At 33.2% G+C, this 22604-nt stretch overlaps 1 protein-coding gene across 2 annotated transcripts in view; it reads left to right on the top strand.

Moving 5' to 3' along the window:
- Positions 1–19659, top strand: part of LOC145287896 (glypican-6-like) — a 296452-nt gene extending 276793 nt beyond the window's left edge. The window contains exons 6-9 of one of the 2 annotated variants that reach the window (XM_080135835.1): positions 3880–4217; positions 5660–5817; positions 12042–12185; positions 18906–19396. In XM_080135835.1, coding sequence (XP_079991961.1) covers positions 3880–4217; positions 5660–5817; positions 12042–12185; positions 18906–19183 — 918 coding nt within the window. In that variant the 3' untranslated portion in view covers positions 19184–19396. Of the gene's footprint in view, positions 1–3879; positions 4218–5659; positions 5818–12041; positions 12186–18905 lie in introns of both variants that reach the window. The other variant, XM_080135836.1, reaches the window with a different exon arrangement.
- The last annotated feature ends 2945 nt before the right edge of the window (positions 19660–22604 follow it).

The raw sequence follows: 22604 nt of genomic DNA, 5'->3' as shown, positions 1-22604 counted from the left end.
CAAGGTTGTTTTTATGTGGGGGAGGGGAACCAGCTCCCTCAAAAAGCTGCACTTTGAAAATAGGTAAAAATAAAAATTGCCTTAGTATAGGAGGGTTACCCCCTCCATTGACAGATACCACACTGTGATCTACTTTTTCTATTTCAAAATTATTAAAACTAACATAATATACTCAGTCATAGATATGCAAGCGACTATATGATGATTAACGAATTTGAATATGCCTTTAAAAAACGAGCATTAATTAATTATTCATTTTATATTAGATGATTGGTTTCATTTTACCTGTTATGCATAGTTTCTACATTTTGCATAATGGCATATAATTTAAGATGAAATCCTTCTAACTCACGGAAATTATATATATATATAAGTGACCTTGCTGGTGTGTGTTCAAAAAGTCTCTAACAAACTTCTGTCTGAATATTTCGTCTACAGAGATGAAAATTGATATATAGGGTATTTGCACCTGTGTCACGCTTTCAAATTTGTTTTTAGCTGGCATAAATTGCTGCTAAGGGGTCAAAATTGAAAACAAAACGGTTGACGGTGGTAGGAATAGTTGACTAAACCTATTTACATACACAAATCTAGGTTCACATGTTAAACAACATTATTTTTTAATTATTTATAGCATATGGGCATAAGTAATGAGGCTGGAGAGTTGTAAGTTTGTGCTTTCGGTTCTAGCTGATATCATCCAAGTCGTATTTTCTTTTTAGTTTTGATCTCACTACTATATATTAGATTCAATATAATAATCAATAGAGAATTGTCTCTATAAAAATAAATATGCAAATCTGCATGAATTAAAATATCATATTTAAGCATATCTTACGACTGGGTAACGCTGAGCAGCCTACTAGTGTGTGTATATATATATATATATATATATATATATATATATATATATATATATATATATGTGTGTGTGTGTGTGTGTGTGTGTGTGTGTGTATGCGTATGTTTTTGTATTTCTACGCATTGAATTTAATTCTAAACTAATAACTATATTGTCATCCTTGCTTGAAACTTGTTATAGCTCATAATTATACCAAACCTTAAGCTGTGCTACTGTGTTTCAAAATTCATAATGATCGGTTCATTAGTTTAGGGGTGTATGCTGTACATATTAATATATAAACATTTAGTTCAACAGCTATATTATCAGGAGTGTCATATAAACATGTGCACATGCTTAACTCGTTTAAATATCGATTTTGTTTAAATATCGATTTTGTTTTGGTCACTTTTTTTAATGCAATAAACGCATTGCAAAATTTGTCTCATTTCAAAATAGTAGAAATCTTAACTCGCGTTAGAAATGGAAAATATTGTATTCATAGTTATTAGTAGATATAATAATAAATTCTCAACAAATAAAGCAGATATCATTGGGTAATGGAGCCGGACAATACCGGGTTTCCAAAAAAAATAGCAAGTGAAACAAAGAACGGCTTCTGAAGAGGAAAAGAGTTTCAGCTTGTGGCCGTTTATGTAGAATGACGTAAGTCGAATGAAACCAAGAAACGATGGCATTCTGATTTATGTAATGACAATAAAAACGAATTGTTTTGTGTCAGAGGAGAGGAGTTACAGAGAGACAGTCCACCTGTCAACAGAAGTTTATCGCATATTTTCGTCATCATCACACCCTGTCTGCTTCCCCCTCTCTGTCTTTCTCTGATCACAAGCTCCATGTGTAAAATAAACGGCATTTTATTTTTATATCAACAAAAGGAATCGTTCATTTTGTTATTGAAAACGCAGAGTTGATTTTTGTTTTTGGGTTTTTTTTATACATACATTTCCACATTCGTTTGTTATCTAACATCATGACCGGAAATCGAAACCGAAACATTAAGATCTTTGGCCTGGTGTTCTGTCAAATGAGCTATTTGGACTTTCTTATAAATAGAGCTTAAAATATTACCTAAACAAAAATAATTACAGCTTTGGTATGACTTCCTAGATTTGTAATTTACATAAGATTATAAAACGTGAATTCAAACATAATGAATAAAAAAAAAAATGAATGGCTAAACATTAACAAAAGAAATTATTTTAATGGTTCCAAACAATTTATTTTGCTGTTATTAGCATTAAAAACTATGATGCAAAGGAGGGGGCAGCAAATATCTAGCCTCGTTTTCATCTTGGAAAAGTTAGGTCACGTGGTACTAGCTGACCAATGTCATACAAATAAGATTGCCTCCTCTTTTTTGAACCCTACGGTCTTTCAATCGCCCACCCGTCACCGAAAAGTCAAACAGAAATAAACATAAAAAGGAAAAAAATTCTCCCCTCCCATTTTTTTTTTTTTTAATTTAAAAAAAAACAAAACAATTTTTTTTACTTTAATTGGTTACTTTATTGATTTTAATACTAGGACAGGAAGAAACTAAAAAGGTAAAAACAACAGTTGAAAGAATTTTCCAGCATTTATAGACAACAAACCAAAAAGGGCAAGAAACAATATATATATATATATATATATATATATATATATATATATAGAGAGAGAGAGAGAGAGAGAGAGAGAGAGAGCTTAATGCGTTAGAGAAAAAGAGTGAGCTCAATTTTATAAGGGGAGACTTATCTGGACAATACAAAGCTCAACAAGTATCATTGGAGCTTATATAGAATAATAGGAATGGGAAATGAAGTCACAAAAACTATATATTGGTAAATATAGATCGGTTCATTTATTCAATAAGGGAATACAAACAATTAGTTGGGGGATATAAGGGACTCTTTATACCAAGGCATTTCGAAGCCTAATGCTTCTCATCAGAAGAGTTGAGAAGATGCTAGGTAACAATCCCCCAACTAGTTGTTTGGTTCATTTATTCAATAATGGAATACAATCTATATTCACCAATATATAGATTTTGTGACTTCATTTCCCATTCCTGTTGTTCTCCTCATACATTATATATATATATTGCATGCGATGTTATTTTATGTAACACCAATCAGCTAATACCATATGACCTCCGTTTCTTAGATGAACACGAGGCTAGATATTTGAAACTCCCTCCCCCCTCTTTTGTTGACTAGTACCAAAACTATATGTTTACTAGAATTTGGATCCATTTGGATCCATGATTCTAGTAATATGGAGACATTGGAAAAACTGAACTGCATAATATTTAAAGCATAGAGTTACGAAAACTAAGTGTAGATCAGTCTTAGACAAAATCTGATTCTGTATAACATGGGATGGTACATCTGCCACTAATATCTCACTCTTAGACAGGGTCCAAAATGTCCTATCTAATAGGTCCTGCACTATCAGCTCCAACTTCTATCCCATCACTGTAGTGTTGCTTCCCTGTACTTGTTTTACAAGTACTTTAATGAAACGTACTGATGAACATTGGTGTCCCCTTGATGTACATACACATACCCCTTAATTAATATGATTAGTAGCAAAATCTAACCCCTTTACTGTTGATGTCCCTAGATGTCAAAAAGCCTTATACTCTAATAGTTTCTTTTTTTTTTTTTTCTTGGACTGTTAGACTTTGGATCTCCCTCCCTGTTTCCTGCTCCCCTAACCGTACTGACATGCTAAAGTTTAAATGTAATGTGAATGGACATCTTGTTGCTCAACTCCCCTGTTAGACACGGTCTCAACTAGTAATTCCCTATGTTCCAAGTGGCACTATGCCTTGTTTGAGGTGCAAAGTAATTAAAAAAATAAAAACATGTAGATGAAATGGGCTTTTGTTAAGAACCACGGTTTTTCCTTCTCAATCGACGTACACTTATCGCATCAACAATAAAGCCCTTAAATGCTCCACCTTATTTTACTAAGTCCCGCATGTGATGTTTTAGTTTACGTAAAACCTAATGCATTGTTTCCTTCTCATTCAGGTTTTCACCGAGTGTGGCCACCCATCGATAAAAAACAAAAGAGACACAAGCGATATGAATTTCCAGAAATACGACTATGAATGGCCAAGCGCCAAGAAGAACTACGTCCGCCCTACCGTGGTTGCTGGCACAAGCCTCGACCGTTTGGTGAGAGATATCAATGAGAAAGTGAAAATATCCACCGATTATTGGATTAACATTCCTCGGTTTGTGTGTCGTGATGAAAAATTGGCGGTGGAAGGAGCTGTTGATGTGGATCTCGACGAACAGCTATACAATAACACGGATTTCATTGTAAACCCTACAGCGGACTGCTGGAACCCAAAAATCCTTGCAAGGTAAGAAGATGGATTCTTTTGCTACATCTGGGGAGCAGATGTCTGGAGTACCTTATTCCACTTTGACAGAGTTCAAGCCTGGTTTCCAAACCTAGTAAACAATGCCCCTTTTCTGCAACCTCTTTCCCACAGAAGAGATGCTGCGAGTCTGTTTTTTGGTCTACTATTATCTTCATGGCAAATGCTCGTCTGAGCTTCATTCAATGGTCCTCTTCCAAACTTTCATAAAAAGCACTCGTCAAGCTACAACCACTACCAACAAGATCCCCCTACTCTCTATCGGTGCCTAAATCTAAACGCAAATTCCATGAACAAGGTTTCTTTCTTAGAACTGCCCGCCTGTGGCATTTTATTTCACTGGTCTGCTTTCCAGCTGGCTACAGCATGGTGAATAATGTGAATAAATTCTTGCTATCCCGTCCCCTAAAATAATCAAATTCTGCCCAGTTTCCACCCAAAATGACCACTGAGCTGTTATCTGACTGACCACTTTACAGTCCTTAACTCACCCTTATCCTCAAGTGGTGACTCCCTTGTAAAAAATTATTACCATTATTACTACTAGCTGAACCCATGTAAATTACACAGTATTATTATTATTATTATTATTCATCTTTATTATCATTATTATTATTGTTCACTGTCTCATGTAAATGATGGGAGACATGGCTATCATTTGATTATATAAGAGGACACCTATGCAAGTGTTTCTTAACAGTGAAGTGACGACCAGTAGTCAGTTGGGAAGCATCCCTACTGCATTTTGTTCCATAGATGAGAAAGAAACTCTGTTCATGGAAAATCTGTTTGGTTTTAGAGATAAAGAGGAAGAAAGGAAAGTTCTTTGCAGTGGTTTTAGTTTGATGAGATTTTGTTAATGTTTTAAAGGGGAGAAACCACAGATTGGAACTCAGTCGAGCACCTGCTATGAAAAGAATAGATAATCCCCTACTTGACCATGATTTCAATTTTGTATTCTGCCTAGATAAGATGGCCGTTTGTCCGTCTAAAAAAAAAAAAACAAGGGCTATCCGATCATCCTTGAGAGATGATGGATGACGTATGCTGAATTGTGAAGCAAGGGTTGTGTGATCTCTAAACACTTCTTTCTCAGTCTTAACTGCTTGATTCTAGTAGCAAAGAGAAGTTCAGGATGACTGGAAACAATGCCAAGATAAGCAGAGAGCACATACAGCACCTCGTGGTCACCCATCTTAGTACTGACCAGGCTCAACGATGCTTAACTTTGGTGATTTAATAGGAATCAGTGTGTCAATGTGATTATGTCGTTTCTAGACAAGAAACAGTACTCTGAGTTGTGCCTCCCCGGATGTGGTTTACTATTATTGTTAAAAGTAGGGGGGGAGGAAACAAACTAATGTGTCATCTTTTTATTTATTTTTTATTTTTTTTTTTTTCATTTTTATATTTTTTTTCTTCAGTGATGAAAACGATATGCAAAAAGATGATATGGGACATTACAGTGATCCGGAAGCTGATAGAACGCACACAATTGTCCTCCAACAAGTTTCGCAACTGAAAAGCATGACTGCAAAGCTTCACAGTGCTTACAATGGTGTTTATGTGGAATCAATTCCAGGTGAGCTCGTCACCATTCTTTGGATTATTCAGACTACCGTTCTCATTTTAGGTTTTTCTCAAAATGTTTTGCCGGAGGAACCTCTTTTATGGAAATCGTTGTTGAACTCACAAATCTGCTCGGAATTCCAAAACTTATTTAATTCTTAAGTAGAGCTAATTTTTAATTAAAAATGTTGGAAGGGGTAGTACACTTTTGTATAAAGGGCAGTTGTGTGTGTATGTTTTTATGTCCAGCAAAAAGTAAAAGACTACAAAACAAAGGCCCACAAAGTTGATATATTCTTCTTGTTCTGTGTTGCTCTGGATTAATGATATCTAAGATGTAGAAAAATTTATTAATGCTCTGGCGGTCAACTGGGTCAGGTTTCGTCAGAGGAGGTCAGTTTTTGGTCTTATATTAATTTGGAAAGAAAATACAGACTCCTTCCTAAAGCAATCTTATGTAAAGGAGAGTTGTGTGTGTGTGTGTGTGTGTGTGTGTGTGTGTGTGTGTCCAGCTAGACGAGTGGTTAGCCAGAGTAGAAAGAGAGGGTCTTGGAGAGATTGAGGAGTAAAATGGGGGAGGAGGAAAGAGAAAATGATGGAGAGAGGTAGAAAGATAGAAATGTTACGTTTTTGCTCCAGGCAATGCTAGGTAACCCTGCTCCTACCATCTATAAATAAACATTATGTGAACATTTCTAGTGTTTCTCATTTGTATGGGACTTGCATATTAATTTTTATTTCCTATTAATCAAATATCTATTAACATAAAATAAAGGTAATAGTATAAGATGAAAGGAAATTTTAAAAATACTATTTAAAAAAAATAATTTAATTTCCAAATTAGGTTCACCAAAATGCATTTCAGTTTCTTCATAAGCATGTTTTATTAAAAATAAAAAATGAATTACTTTGTGATCATTTACATTTTGAAAGATTTTTTTAAACATTTAAACTTTGGGATAGAAAGTCATTTCTGGCTTTGAAATTTCAGCATATCCTCATGTATTAAAAGATTTTAAAATTTGATAATTTAATTCATAAATGTAATGACCAAACGATACTGTAATTATTAAGTTAATTTTCAAAAAAGAAAAACTTAATAGTAGTAATAATAAGGATAATAATTCTGTATTATTTCTGAGCTTTTTCTACTTCCTAGAGTAGTTACCCTGTAAAATTTCATTCACACTTTAAAAGAAAATTGGTACAAATCTGTTTTTATGCAGCCTGCAGTGTTTGATGCCAGTGAAAAAAATGGCTGCTATTTCTCTTTATATGTTTGCGATCTTGTAATCTGATATGCAAATGAAAAGTTTCCGGTTTTGAATAAAAATAGCCGCTTTTTCAGAGACTAGGGCAGTTTGGATTTGGATGTTGAAGGAGGAAGTTTTGACAGCATGGTTACAAGTTTTGGAGTAGCGAGTTTTTAGGCAAACTGCTGAGATTTGAAGTAGCGAGTTTGGACATCATAGTGTCAAGTTTTGGAGTAGCAAGGTTTGACAGCAGTGTGACAAACTTGGAATAGTAAGTTTTGACAGTGGAAATTGTTACTTGAAAAGTGTAGAATAGTTAACTCTTGACTATCTAACCACAATTCTATATTACTCATACTGATCATGTCCAAAATACAACCAAAATTAAGAGGGCTGACCACCATATTAAATTTATAGCTTTTCATTTTTTTTTTTTTTTTTTTTTTTTTTTTCTTAATGGGCCAATCTTTGGGTCAAATACTATTTGTATTCTTATAACAAATAATTAATTTTGGGTTTTATAAATTTTAATGATTAAAATATATGATTGCTGGGTCATCATGTTTTATTTTTATATTAAACAACAGTAGCACAAAATGTTATGATGCTTGATTGCTTTATGAATATTATTTCTCTGGAATTATTCACGTAAACCTCAAATATAGTGAGTATTTTTGTGTTGCCATGTTTTAGTTAAAAAAACAAACCGTGTGGTGACAATAAATCATATCATGGGATTAGTAAAATTAAAAATATACAAAAATACTTATTTGTTATAAAAACTTTAATAGTTTATTTTTACTACTACTACTACTGGAATATTGTCTTATTTAAAAAAAATAAAAAAATAAGGCACTTTTTTTTTTCATGACAATGATTTTCAGTTTGTAGAAAGAAGCGAGTGCTTCTAGAGAATTTGAACCATATTAAACCAATTTTTACCCAACTTAACCTATAACGCAGGTTAGAGTTAAGATATAAAAATAAAAATTTTTTAAAATAAGCATGCTGGTTCAAATTCTGTAAAAGCACAAAGAAGTAAGGATATTTTTCTTTTTATAAAGAGAAATATTTTCTATTCCAACTATCATTTTGGTTGACATTAAGATATATCATTCTCTTAGCACGCGGAAAGCTTTGTGTTGGAAAAGCAATGGATAATATAAAACTGTCACCATAAAAAAGACAACATAATTCCACTTTCCGTTTGATGAAAACTGGTTTTCGTTTTGTTGTAGACTATGTACTAGTTGGCCAGAAGTGTACAAATCCCAAGAGCGATAGCTTTCTATCATGTCTGAAAGTGACACCATGTTCAACAAGTGAGATTGGAGATGCGCCACTATATAACTCATGCTCTCTACCGATCCAAGTTATGATAGCAGGACCATTGCCAGCACCCTCAAAATGCATCACTGGATTGCCACGAATAACTGGGCTCTGCCCAGGGTGATGAAAACAAAACTCTGCATCTTTGGTGTGGTTTTAAGTGAGAACCACATCATGCCACCTCGCATCTTCAAAGCCGGCTTAAAAGTCAACACCAAACAAAGTGTACCTGGGTGTGCAATCAGGTGGTCGCTAGCAGCCTTGTTTTGCATTTTCTACCATAGAGGTAAAATAAGATTACAAAATTTCTTGTCCAAAGTGTCCTTTCATATTACAACTGAAAATATATCTTCAAGGGAAATAACTCTCATTGTACCATATGGAATCCAAATATATTTCTATGAGAAAGTAAACGTTCAAATTGACCACATTTTTTAAAATTGTTACAACTAATTTTAACAACCATTGCTTGTCAAGTTTTTTTTTTTTCCTTCAGTGATATTGTTACTGAGACAGGTGAGTATTCTTCTACTGAAAAGCTTCTCCAATTTATTTTTTATCTTACACAGTGAAAAGCTTTCAAGGTAACGAATTAATAATGCAAATTTTAAGTAGATCTTTTTATCATTTGGCTAGCAGGGAGACCCGATGTTGCCCGGGATTGAATGGGAATCAAACGTTCTGCACTTCCAATACTTTTGTTATCAAAATTGATGAAATCACCCATTTTTCAATCAAAGCGATTAATTACATCACAGTGCATCAGGAGGAAGCGTCACATGCCTCCCTACAGTGACAGTCTATATTACATTGTAGTCTACATTGCACTGTAGCGAACCTATTATTAATCATTTTTAAAAAATTATTTTTATATAATGGCTTAAATTAAAGTTTAAAATGCAAAAGTATGTATCATGCTTCATAATAGCATAACACATAAAATGAAGCATGATACATAAAATATATCATGCTTCAATTGTGCTCTAAACATTCATTTCGAATGTGTTTCTGTCTTATCACAGAACATACTGTTGATTTTATATACAGTGCTCTTCTGCTTTTATCGCAATAAAACTTCTAAAATTTACTTGGCTCTATAAGAGTGTTAAACTTGGTCAAAATCAGATTTTTTTTTCATTATCAATCGGAGGCATTCTGATACAACCCCTATCTAAGAACACTTCCAGACACAAAGTACATTCATGTAAAATTTCTTAAAAAATAGACCCAGCCTTTTCGGTATGCATAGGGAACAAACTCGCACAAACAAACATACAGACAAAATGCCTTTTATATATTAATAGAGATACTTATAAACCAAGTTTGTAACATTTTTTTTTAATAAGCGATCCATTTTCTATAAAACAAAGAATTTTCTAGTTTATTTTTAAATATATATATATATATATATATATATATATTTCTTAAAAACAAAAAAACGGTTTGCACACAGGAAGTATTGCTAAAGTGTACACGGATGAATAGAAAAATTCTGTTGATATATTAACTCGTAATTTTTTCGTCAATACATAAGAGTATTATTTTGTATTCGTTCTAACGCACAGTGCTTAGCAAAAAAAAAAGTTTATTTACAGCAAATAACAGCACATAAACAGTGCACACACTAAGCTTTCTACACCTGTTAATAATGAAATAGATTGCAGGAATATTGGCCAAAAGAAATTGTCCCAAAGATGCTACCGTAGATCACGTTTGGACTAATGAGCAAGTAATGCTCATTATGTCTATGAGGCCTAGTCTAAAAGTGAAAAAGTTATTGTGTCGGTACGGTGCATTTTATTTTGGTAACCATGAGATTGATTAAATTGATAGAGGACCATATCGTTATCTATCTCTCCATATATAGATGGATGCCTCTGCTCAGTCTCAAAAAACAATGGATACTCCCTGTAAGGGTAGCTAGGCATGTAATTGTGAGGCAAGAGTAGTGCAATCTCCAACCACACCCGTCTTGAATCGGTACTGCTAGAGTCCAGTGAAAAGAAGTCCAGGACGACTGGAAACAATGCCGAGATAAGCAGAGAATACATACAGCATCTGGAATTCCCAAATGGTCACCCATTTTAGTACTGACCAGCATCAATGTTGCTAAACTTTGGTGATCTAACGGAAACCGGTGTGTCAACGTGATCACACCGTACTAGCATTTCAGCCCGACGTTGCCTGGGTGTTTGGAGGTGTATGTTGAGCAAAATGAAAAAAAATAGCGGTCAATTTTTTTAACTTTGACCCCTATTATGACTCCTTAACATTTAGTGTTTTGGGCTCAAATCAAGTTATTAAGTTAGATTCATGTCCAAGGAACCTATATATAAAATTTCAAGTATTTAGACCCAAAATTGTCGGAGGAGTTTGGTAAGAGTTCTTAGAGGTCAAATCGTTGAACTTTGACCCCTTAACAGCCAAATTTCTGGCCGAAAACCGATCACAAAGATTTTCCCAAATCTCAGTACCTTGTATATCCAATTTCGAGTCTGTAGACTGAAAATTGACAGTTATTGCGTAGGGAAATGTACACACACAGACACGTTCACTTGTATAGATGTACTAGCTTTTTAGCCCGGCGTTGCCCGGGTGTTTGAAGGTGTATGTTGAGCAAAAAAAAAGTGGTCAATTTTTTTTAATTTGACCCCTATTATGACCCCTTAACATTTATTGTTTGGGGCTCAAATCAAATTATTAAGTTAGATTCATGTCCAAGGAACCTATATCTAAAATTTCAAGTGTTTAGACCCAAAATTGTCGGAGGAGTTTGGTAAGAGTTCTTAGAGGTCAAATCGTTGAACTTTGACCCCTTAACAGCCAAATTTCTGGCCGAAAACCGATCACAAAGATTTTCCCACATCTCAGTACCCTGTATATCAAATTTCAAGTCTGTAGATTTAAAATTGACAGTTATTGCGTAGGGAAATGTACACACACACACACACGTTCCCTTTTATAGATATATAGATAGATAGATAGATATATAAAAAAAAAATGCAAGCTTTTATTGACCTAATAAATACATAACACAAGTTTTAAATTTATTACAAGGAGAAATGGTATATTATTTCCCATATGGAGAGGATTAGATGAAAAAGACATTTTTTATTTCTACATTTTTTTTTTTTTTTTTTTTTTTTTTTTTAGATAAGGATTGATAATCAGTATGATTTAGATAATTTGGACTACTGTTCTCATTTTGATTGTTATTCGTACAATGTTCCTGCTGATGTTACCTCTTACCTTCTTCAGGCATATCTTATCTAGCCTGGGAATCTTTCTGTCAAACTAGAGAATCCGCACAGAATTTCGAGTCCTTTATTTAATCTCATTCCGTTCTGTCGGTCAGGAATTTGATAAAGGGTTTCATTTGAAATTCCGTGTTGATTTCCATGTTCAACAGAAAGATTCTTGAGCTCAACAAGATACCTCTGAACAAAGTCTGGGTTTACATCTGCCCTACCTTTCTGTGATTAACTCTGAATGAAAACAGTAAACCAAGTAATACACTCTTTGATTTATCTAGAATTAAATTTATTTATTTTTTATCATTAATATTTGAAATTTCCAACATGGGTAAATTCCTGTTGATTTGAGTCCGGTTTTCACTCGTCCATATAAATACAGATCCTAACATTTTTATTTCTAGTTGAAAATGGATCTCTAACAATTAATGAAGAAAGGAAAATTCTGGCTTTCAGAGAACTCTTTCGTCGTTTTTATAAAGCTGAAAATGAATTGAAGAATAGTGAGAGCAGCAGTAGCAGCAGTGAAATGACTAGCAAGAATGAGGGTGATTTTTAAACCCTGATTGTATTCTGCTTTATGAATGTCTCTTATATGTTTAATTAAATAATATAAACAATTCCTGTCTACATATTTACGTTCTAATTCTTTCCAGTTTTCTTATTAATTTTCTTGTTTCTGGCAGGAACTGGCTGATGTAACTCATTTTCAGAGACCTTTCAGATCCGTCCAGATCCATCTTTAGGGGTGATTAATACTAAAGATGTTAGGATAGTTATAGAGGTGATTTTCTTTCATCCCAATAAATCACACGTTGTTAACTATATTAATAGGTTCTATGTTACTTTTAAAGGCATTTAAGAATGTTATTGCTGTTATTGAAATTTATATTAATATTTGTTTCTGTGATTGAATTATTAAATGTTTCTAATATCTGAAAGTTTTGCTTGTAAATGTCATGTTCAAGAATGGACGTGTTGTCTATTAAAAGTTTTCGAAATTGATAGCAAGGACAAGAACACAAAATATGAAGGCAGGAATTGTCTATATCATTTAATGAAGCATGCTTAATGGAAAGAATGCTGCTTAAATACATACACACACACATATATATATATTTCGTGGATAAGGCTTTTGGGATTTATTTTTATTATATATATATATATATATATATATATATATATATATATATATATATATATATATATATATATATATATATACATACAGACATATACATGTGTTTAAAATTTAGAAGACTGTGACAATGTAATATAAAATTTATAAAACCTACTTCCATCCAATACATAACACACATGTGGATCAGATATGGGTTTACTTTGAAAATGAGATAGTTAACCTCGAAATATCCAAACTTTCTATTGACCGAAAACAAAGAAAAAAATAATTAGCAATTAAGATTATTATATTTACATATTATCTCTTTATATCTCTAACACTTTTATTTCTAACCTAGACATTCATTCAATTCACCTATAATTTTACATTGCATTGTCATAGCCTTTCAATCTTCAAATCACACAATGCTTCAAGCAAACTATTCACAATGTTGTGCTTAAATCTTGGGCCACCTTAAGTTATAATAAAAATCCTTATACTTTTCAGTCAACGGGGGGAGCATTCGAAAAATGTTAAAAATTAGTGAGTTTTTTTTATGGGTGTTCTGTTTAGATTTAAACGTAATAAATTGAACCCCCTTTCAAAGTATTAATTTTTTTTATTGCAGTGAGTCCAATACTCAAAATAGTCAATTTAACAATAGCTAAAGGAAAATAGAATGAATTTAGCTTTTTCGACATGCTCCTTCATTCACTGAAAATTCTATAATTTTCTAATATATTATCCGATTAAATTAATTTTTTGTACCTGAATTCATACAGATGATATACTGACATTCTACAATTGTAATTTCTATAACAAAACATAGTTTGTTACATGGTTTAATGTTACAGATAAAAAATATACTCAGGCTTATGAATCATGCTCCCCCCACCCCAAATGAAATCTGTCGAGTCAGTATACCATTTGTGGATAAGAGTTATAAAAAAATAACTTGTTCAAAGGCTTGAATGTTTACGGTCGCTTCAGACATTTTGCACAGAATTGTGTGTAAAAATATATACAAAATCACAGTAAAGGAAGATATAAAATTTGGAAAAATTTACCAATGAATCAATTAATTATTATAAATAGAAAATTTAGAAATTATTTTCACAAATTCTCACAGTGACTCTTCCCAAGTGAAAAGGACTAGAATTAAGAGATGTTCTTGGTCTTCAGGCCAAGATCAAAGTGTAGTATCTGTTCCGGCAGATGCTACTAGCTAGGACTAGCTATGACTAGCAAAGACCAGATGTGGGGGCAACCCCACATGCCTGACCTTTAACCAGCTCCCATTTCCCACCTCTCGGGAGCTGGTCCCCTTTTTCCCTTCCCCCTCCCTTCACTCCTCACATTAAAAATTGGCCTTGTGCCTAATTTGCTCGGTGGGGGAGCAAATAAATACCATCTGTTCTGGCAGATGCTGCAAGCTATGACTAGCTATGACTAGCAAAGACCAGATGTGGGGGCAACCCCACATGTCTGACCTTTAACCAGCTCCCATTTCCCACCTCTCGGGAGCTGGTCCCCTTTTCCCCTTCCCCCTCCCTTCACTCCTCACATTAAAAATCGGCCTTGTGCCTAATTTGCTCGGTGGGGGAGCAAATAAATACCATCTGTTCCAGCAGATACTGCAAGCAAAAACCATATGTGGGGGAAACCCCACATATAAGACCTTGGTCAATGTAGGGGCAACCCTTCATACCAATTGTCACTATCCAGCTCCCCTACTCCCCAGGGAGTTGGTCCCCATTTCCCTTCCACTCCTCACTTTAAAAAACGGCCTTGTGCCTAATTTGCTCGGTGGGGGAGCAAATAAATACCCTTGGCCTTCGGGCCAAGATCAAAGTGTAGTATCTGTTCTTCAGACAATTTTTATTTTTTGTTCCTTTCTCCATGTTAAAAAAAACAATGACCCTGGTGTCTAACTCTGTCCCCTGCAAAGTAAATAAGAACTCATAAGTCCCACATTATCTAAATTCTTTATTATTGAGTTGAAAATTTATGGAATGATTAACGTGTGATATTTTAAAAGATCTACATTCAAGATTAGGGGAAAGCAGTTCACATTAAGCGTTACTTATTGCAAGATTCATTTATATAAGTTCATACATCATCAAATAGAATTTTAACAAATTTTACAATAATTTTTTAGAGGATTTTAACAACTCTTGGAGAGAAGTTAAATATAGATGGATTTTATCCTATCTCCAGAATAATTATGTAGTAAGGAGCATTATTATCTTAATTTATTTTTTTTAAATCAATAAGATATTTGGTGTCCTGTTTATATGACACTAGTAGGACCTAATTGGTTAAGCAGTAATTAAGTATGCAAAGCTATTAAGTGAGTATTAATGAAGAGGCTTCTTCTCCTTCCTCAATAGGGAAGAGGTGGTTGAAATGAGGATTTTCATTGGATGAGGCTGATTGAAATTCTTATTTTAAAAATTTCTATTTACGTGCCTCCTAATAAAGGCAAAGTTAAACGCAAGGTGGATTTCTAATGCGGAGAAAATCCAGCTCCTTAAAAAATTAAAGAAAAAAAGGGTCACTTTGGATTCGAACAAAAACAAATTGCCTCAGTCTGGACGGATTTCACGTTCACTAACGAAGGACAGAAAAGATGAATCATAGTACCAGAACATATACACTTTGCTTCTAGCTAAAAGGCCAAATGAAAAGAGTAAAAAAATTTTATCTGCTCAATTATGACTTTATTGCAATGTTAAAATGCATAGCCATCAAGGCAGTGACTTGAAGCAAAGTGTAGTATCTGTTCTGATACTATATTTTATCTTTTTTGTCATTGATCAGTAAAAGTCAGTTTTTATTTTTGTCCCAATTTAGATTACTCCATTTTTGGGAGCTGTGTTTTCCCATATTAAAAACCAATTTTTTCTATGAAGGGGCAAGTAAAAAGGGATGAGACCATTTGGTCTCAAGTTGGATAGCTGCTGGAGCAGATATGATGTGAAATATCTGCAATGAAGACAGGGCATCACTGAAGATGAGCTTTAATGGAAAAATGTATTTTTGGATTATATATGAAGAATAACTAGAAATGCACTTTCACTTAACTGTGAGACTGTTGAATAGATCCATTATTATGATCTATTCATTCCATCTGCATTTAGATTTGAAAATGTTATTTCAAACTTGAGCATGACAATCTGTTTTCAAGATACCTAAGCATTTCTATAACAAAACAAGCATTAAAAAAAACTCTACCATTAGCGCAATTCATCTAAATTGGTAAATGGTTTAAATTATTAGAATTTCTTTTTGATCAGTTTGCATATATCTTCCTTTAATTGAATTGCCCCCCCCCCCAACCATGCTCCCCGAATGGTGGATAAGGCTTTTGGGATTTTGTGTGTGTGTGTGTGTGTGTGTGCAATCTCCATACCTTCAACAATTGCTTAAAGATTTCCTCGGTGCAAGGTCAGAAGAAATTTCCTTACTGATTATTGGTGCATTTTCCCTCCTATTGTGGTTGCTAAAAGTGTTTGGGGTATTTCAACATGGAAAAGTTTTATCAACATTTTTTTTGTTTTCTTTTATATATATTTTAAACTTAACTTTGATAATCATTTGTAGAAATTTTGATTTTTGTTTAGTCTTGTGGCATATCATTTTGGTAAAAAAAAAAAAAAAAAAAAAAAAAAAAAACTGTAGTGTTGGGACAATTGGAATCGAAAAATCGGAACATTTTGGGAGAATCTGTATTTTTATTTATTTACTGTGTTCAAAACTTAATTTTTTGCTGCTGGTACTAATGATAAATAATTATTGCTTTTAAACTACCAGTAAAACTAAAATCAATATCAAAAACTATTTTTACGTTTGCAAAAAATATATTCACCTTATTATCGGAGTTTCATGATGATAAAAAAAAAAAAAAAAAAAAAAAAAAAAAAAAAAACTACAGCTAAATAATTAGAGGTTTTAAAAAGATTTATAATTGTATTGGAATTGATGAAAATATTGGGATCGTCTTGTCACTTTTAAGATAATGAAATATTTGTTTATGGTGTTTGCTATAACAAATTATTGAATGCTGTTTCCTTTCATACTCGCAACAGATTCTATTTGATCCATGGATGGAAGCCTGACACATCACATCACTTCAGGTTAGAACGGGCCTAAGAGTAATCTATATCTATAAATATAAAAGCGAAAATGTGTGTGTGTATGTCTTTGCCGTTGCATCTATCGCCAAACCAGAAGTGGTGAAGGTTTAAATTAAGGCTAGTCAATCGAAAAAAGAAGATGACTTTGGAAAATATCGGCGAAAAAGGGACCCCTCCTTTTAGAAAAGTCCCCAGTTGAAGCTAAAGGAATTAATGTTTTTTGGCCAATTATTGATATTTGTCGTCCGGAGGGTTGAGCTTCAAAACGAAACCAATCTTGTGAAAATCCGTCGCCTCTGTCGAAAGTTTTAGGCATACATACATACATTTAAACAGACAGGTGAGATTTATATAATAGATGTTTTTTGTTTAAATATGATTGGATGCTCAAGTCCACCATCCTATCTACATCTCTCTCTGCTGGCACATTGACTATGCTGGTAACTTCATCAACTTCATTTAAGATAACCAGCAGGATCTAGTGGAAATTTCAGAGTTGCTTTCTTTGAAACAACTAAAAATATTAAGAAACTTAAGAATTTCGGAAGATACAAACTAGCAGGAAGACGTGAAGTTGTCTGGGATTTCTTAAACAATGTTGGCTTTACAAAATTTTCTTCTAAAATGTCTCGTTGATAACCTGTCGCAGAATGGGTATAATTAATTTCCTACACAGAACAGTTTTTACATCACTTTTATGTCTCCTTACTAAAAGTAAGGTCCAGATATATAAAACTACTAAATCATGTCTGGGCACCCACTCCAATTTTAAGTAAAATTTATTACACGAGTCTGATTCTAGAAAACTTCTACGATTTAAGACTTAAAGGGGCTTACGGAAAAAAAAAAAAAATTCAAGGAATCTTGCTTAATTACTAAAAAAAAAAAAAATACTGATAGAAACGTCCAATAAATGTCACCAATTGTAAAAAAAAAAAAAAAAAGTTTTACCAGTGTTTTGTTTAATTTTCGATTTTTGAGCTATTATTGAAGCTTGACTATGGTTCTAATGAGACACCCTTTTCATTTTTTTTTTTTTTGTTTCGTTTTAACTACAATGTTTAATATTATGTTTCTGATTTTTGGAGACGAAGATTCGTATTATTTGAATTCTTCAGACTAATGTTCTCATCTCGAGTGTCATTTTCACAACGTTTCAGTTGATATAACCTCCAGCCTTCTTCAGGTGTATCTTGTCGAACTCAGGAAACTAAACAATTTTGAACGGAACCCTTTTTTTTTACTTTTTTTTTTTTTTTACCCCAAACAAGGCACATTGCCACTTTGATGTAGGGGGCTACTATCAGGGACATAAGCTACAGGGGTACTATGTGGGGAGGTGGGCAGCAAGATGTCGGTTCACGTTACACTTGAACTTCTGCATGTCAGTACAATTGGGGAAAGCAGGAACCCGGAAGGGAATTCCAAAGTCTAGCGGTTCTGGGGAAGAAACTGCTGGAGTAGAAAGATCTCAACTGTGAAGGGGTGGGATTTTGCTGCTTGTCGGGGGGGTATTTATGTCGACGAGGCACAAGTGCTTGCAATTCGTCGGAGCATTCACCGTTAAAGTACTTGTAGAACAGGCAGAGGGATGCTAGATTTCTTCGATGGGACAGACTGAAGCTTAGATGACATGGAGATAACATGCTCTCGTTCTGTCAGCCATGCGTAATTTGCAATTGTATTTTGTTTTTTGTCGCCCACACTGCTGGAGAAGGTCATTTTTATAATTGATTTTTTTTCCAAGCACTCTAACCACTACGCGATGAACCTGTTCGAGTACTTTATTTTTAAGTAAAAAAAAAAAATTAACATGTTAAAAAATACACAAAGAAAACCTTATCTAGGTAGATACAAGAGTAAATTGGCTTGCCTTATACTTATTTGACTATTCTCACAACTAGACCTTTTTATTTATTTTTTTATTTTTTTTTTTTTTTTTGAATGAAAGTTGCTGCATTGACTAATTTTTGGTTGTTTTGGCTTTTTTTTTTTTTTTTTTTTTTTTTTAGATTTTGATGGCAGTGGAGATAGCACTAGCAGCAGCGGTGCCAACGACAATGAAGACGACGAAGACTACAGTGGTTCTGGTGGCAGTGGATACTCAGCTGGAAATGATGAGCGCAAGCCCGGATCAACGGCCTCTGAAAATGATTTCTTTGTCACAGAATCCACACCTGTGCCTACACGACAGTATCCAGATAACCGCGGTCAAAGTTCTGCCGCCCGCCTACTACGGCCATTTGCTCTTTGCATTAGTTTAATAGTGGCATGTCTGTTAATTGTGTAAAACTCTGCTGCCAGATCACCGAGAGAGGAGAGAGAATGGTGTTTTGATATAACTCGGGAGGAAGAGGAGGAGAGACAGAGAAAGGGGCAGAGGAAATTGAATAATTAACAAAGAAGAAGAAAAAAAGCACTGGAACTTTCCATGATTCTCCAAAAGTTCTCGTCCTCCTCTTCCTATGCCCAATATCAGCTAGGAGCAAAATATTACTAAAAATATTACTGCTGTAAAGCTTTTTTTTTTTTTTTTTTTTTTTTTTTACATTTTTTTTTAATAAGAAATTATTTGAATGGAGGAAGGAAAACGATTTTTAAAAGTATATAAATAAATTGGGATCGGTTGATTGTGTATGTTATGGGAAAAAAATTATTTTCTTAAACACCAAACAAACAAAAAACAAAAAAGACAATGGGGTAACGAAAGTTTAATAATTATTTCGTGGGAGGGGATTTAAAAAAAAAAAAGAAAAGAAAAATATAAAATATATATATAAAAAAAAAGAAAGAAATTCTCTTTAAGGTGTTGCTAACCAGTTTTCAGCTATGGTTTTGTTTAAGAGGGAAATTAATTTTTTTTTTTTTTTTTTAATTTCTTATATTTTTTAAAGAAACAAATAAAAATATATCTTTTACTCCCCACTTAATCAAACTCTTCCTGAAGATCCATTTTAAAAAAATTCCCCCCACTCCCCTCCATACAGTTTCCTCTCTTCGACCCCTTCCTGAAAAAAAAAAAAAAACTATTGTCATCTCTCCCTTATGAATAACAGAGCAATAATAGTCCTGGTAATTTTAGCATTTCATCATAAATGTTCGATAATCCTTTAAAAAAAGAAAAAAAATATTTTTTACAAATTTTCTCCTAAATAGAAATATGTGATTTTTTTTTTAATTTATACAACAGAAGAAAAGAAAAATTCTTCATATTTAAGTGTTATATCTTTTCATTAATTTTTTTTTTTTTTTTTTTTTTTTCAAGAAATTAATTTGTTGCGATGATTATCTTATTGTGTTGTGCTTGCTTAAAAATTTAACGAGAATGAGGGGAGAGACAAACTGCCATATAAGGAAACAGGGACTACCATCAAGAGACCTTAAAAAATAAAATGTTTTTTTTTTTTTTGTAATTAAAAAACACAAAAATTGTATGATGAAATATTTCTTTTTATTATTATTATTATTTTTTTTTTTTTTTTTTACTGTTTTTAATGTTGGATTTTGTACTTCTCCTTGAAGACTTGAAACTTCTGTGGAGAAAGTCTAAACAGGAAAAAAAAATCAGAATAAAAAAAAGTTTATTACCAAAAGAAGGAACACAATTTTTTATTAAGTTATAAAAGAAAAACACACTTCACACCTGAGATCCCCTCCCAGTCTTAACATTTTGAGAAAAGGAGAAAAAACATTTTGTATATGGAAACATTAGGCAGGGGTGGAAATGGAAGTCTCCCAAACATTTTTTTTTTTTTTTTTTACTATTTTATTAAAATAGATTCCTTGCTGAATTGAACTAACATTGTCACAATCCCCCCTCCCATCTTTTTGTTTTGAAAATATATGGTAAAATTTTTTTTTTTTTTACCATCTTCCTTCCCTTCCATGTCATCCTTTCCTCATCTAACCAGCTTGACTGTGATTAGAAGGGAAGAAGGCAAATATTATTTTTACTATGACCCAGCCATACTATCCAACATATGCTTTAGTTGACTATATAATTTAAAGATGGTGATGAGGGAGGTTAAAAGAAGAGACCAATTTTTAAAGAAATGAGCAAGGCACGATTGGAGAGGAGGGGGAGATACTAATATATTTATAGAAGTGAAAAATTTCTACCAAACTGTTTGTTTGTATACTTTCCCAAGGTACCATTTTAACCAACTTTCTGAATTCAACCCTTAAAAAAATCATCTAACAGTCCATTGCACTATTAATACAATATTAGTAAACTATTATTTAATAAACCCTATTAAATAGTTCATATGATAGTTCCCACAAAACCATAACTATTTTTTGCCATCATGTGTATTTAAGTTCTATCCGGAAAGCGGGGACCATTCTTCAAGCTTGCTGGAGATTTTGGTCCAGCACTAGCACTTGTGTCAATATATGTATGGTTGAAAATAGTTTATTTAAAGCTATGGTGATCTTGACTTTCTTTTCAAGATATCACATTTAATATGTCTAACCACCAATCTTCTCAAAACTAAAATTTAAAAAATCACCTGGCATTAAATTTACACTATTAATACAATATTAAACAGATCCAATTCTATTAAATAGTTCATCCAATAGAAACCAGAAATTCTCTATTTTCAACATTTATTGTCATCTTGATTCTTTAATTGTTATCTAATGTCTAGTATAAAACTCATTAGATGTGAAAAAAAAAAAAGGTGTCCAATATACAACTAGAGGTACTGAACCTCTTTTCAAGAACTCGGAAAATGCATGACAAAGTAAATCGTTTTGAATGTTGCAGTATCTGCACGGTAAATAAAATGGTTCCTTAGTTTTCTTCATTTCATTTTCATCCTAAATACTCTAAACATGGCACAGCATTGAATTCTCTCAACAGAACCTACTTTACAATTTATGTCAAACACAGACCAATTCTTGATTTGTTCAGTTAGTTTTACATATATTTTAGCTCTATCCGGAAATTTTAGATTATTTCCCAAGCTTTCTGAAGATATAAAGAGATTTTTTATGAAAATTGCTCCAGACAAAATAGGAAGACAATATAAGGAGCTTAAAAAAACAACTAGCAAACGATAAGTGCGAGATGGATTCTAATCCATAAAACAGCAATTATTCCCCTTTGTCGGAAACAGCATTCATGAAATGTTAAGACTAAAAGAGAAACGAGAGTTACTAGGCTGCCAAAAGTAAACCCAACGTTAACTGTCTACTCTCCTAATGAGTCCAGTACGTGGGTCAATCACAATTGAAAATGGAGTTTAGTTGAGCCATGATAATCTTGGCTTTCTTTTCAACAGGATGTCACAGTTAATGAAGAATAAACTTCTGTTGATCACCCACATCCAGTCTCATTGAAACAAAAAATCTAAACAGCTATCATATTTCAAATTACGAAAACATAACTGACAAGAACTTTTTTTTTTTCTTACACTTGGGTCTTTCGGTTACCAGCAAAGTGCAGTACCTGTTCTAGTACGGTTCATCTTTCCTATCCTCAGTCAGTGAAGGAGAAATCCTACTAAACTGAGACAATTTTTATTTTTGTCCCGATCCAGGAGTATCCCATTTTAGAGGGAGCTGGATTATTCTCACATTAAAAACCAACCTTGTGTGTAACTAGCCTCGTGGGGATGCAAGTAAATACGGACAAGTGACGTCTATCGAGAAAGAATGACAAACTTTTGTCCAGATGTAACTGAAATTTAGCGAAGCTCACAGACTCCATC

The sequence above is a fragment of the Euprymna scolopes genome, chromosome 11 (assembly GCF_053919585.1).
Source record: "Euprymna scolopes isolate OS-2025 chromosome 11, ASM5391958v1, whole genome shotgun sequence".
Classification (NCBI taxonomy): domain Eukaryota; kingdom Metazoa; phylum Mollusca; class Cephalopoda; order Sepiida; family Sepiolidae; genus Euprymna; species Euprymna scolopes.
This window is presented reverse-complemented; position numbering and strand designations above follow the sequence as displayed.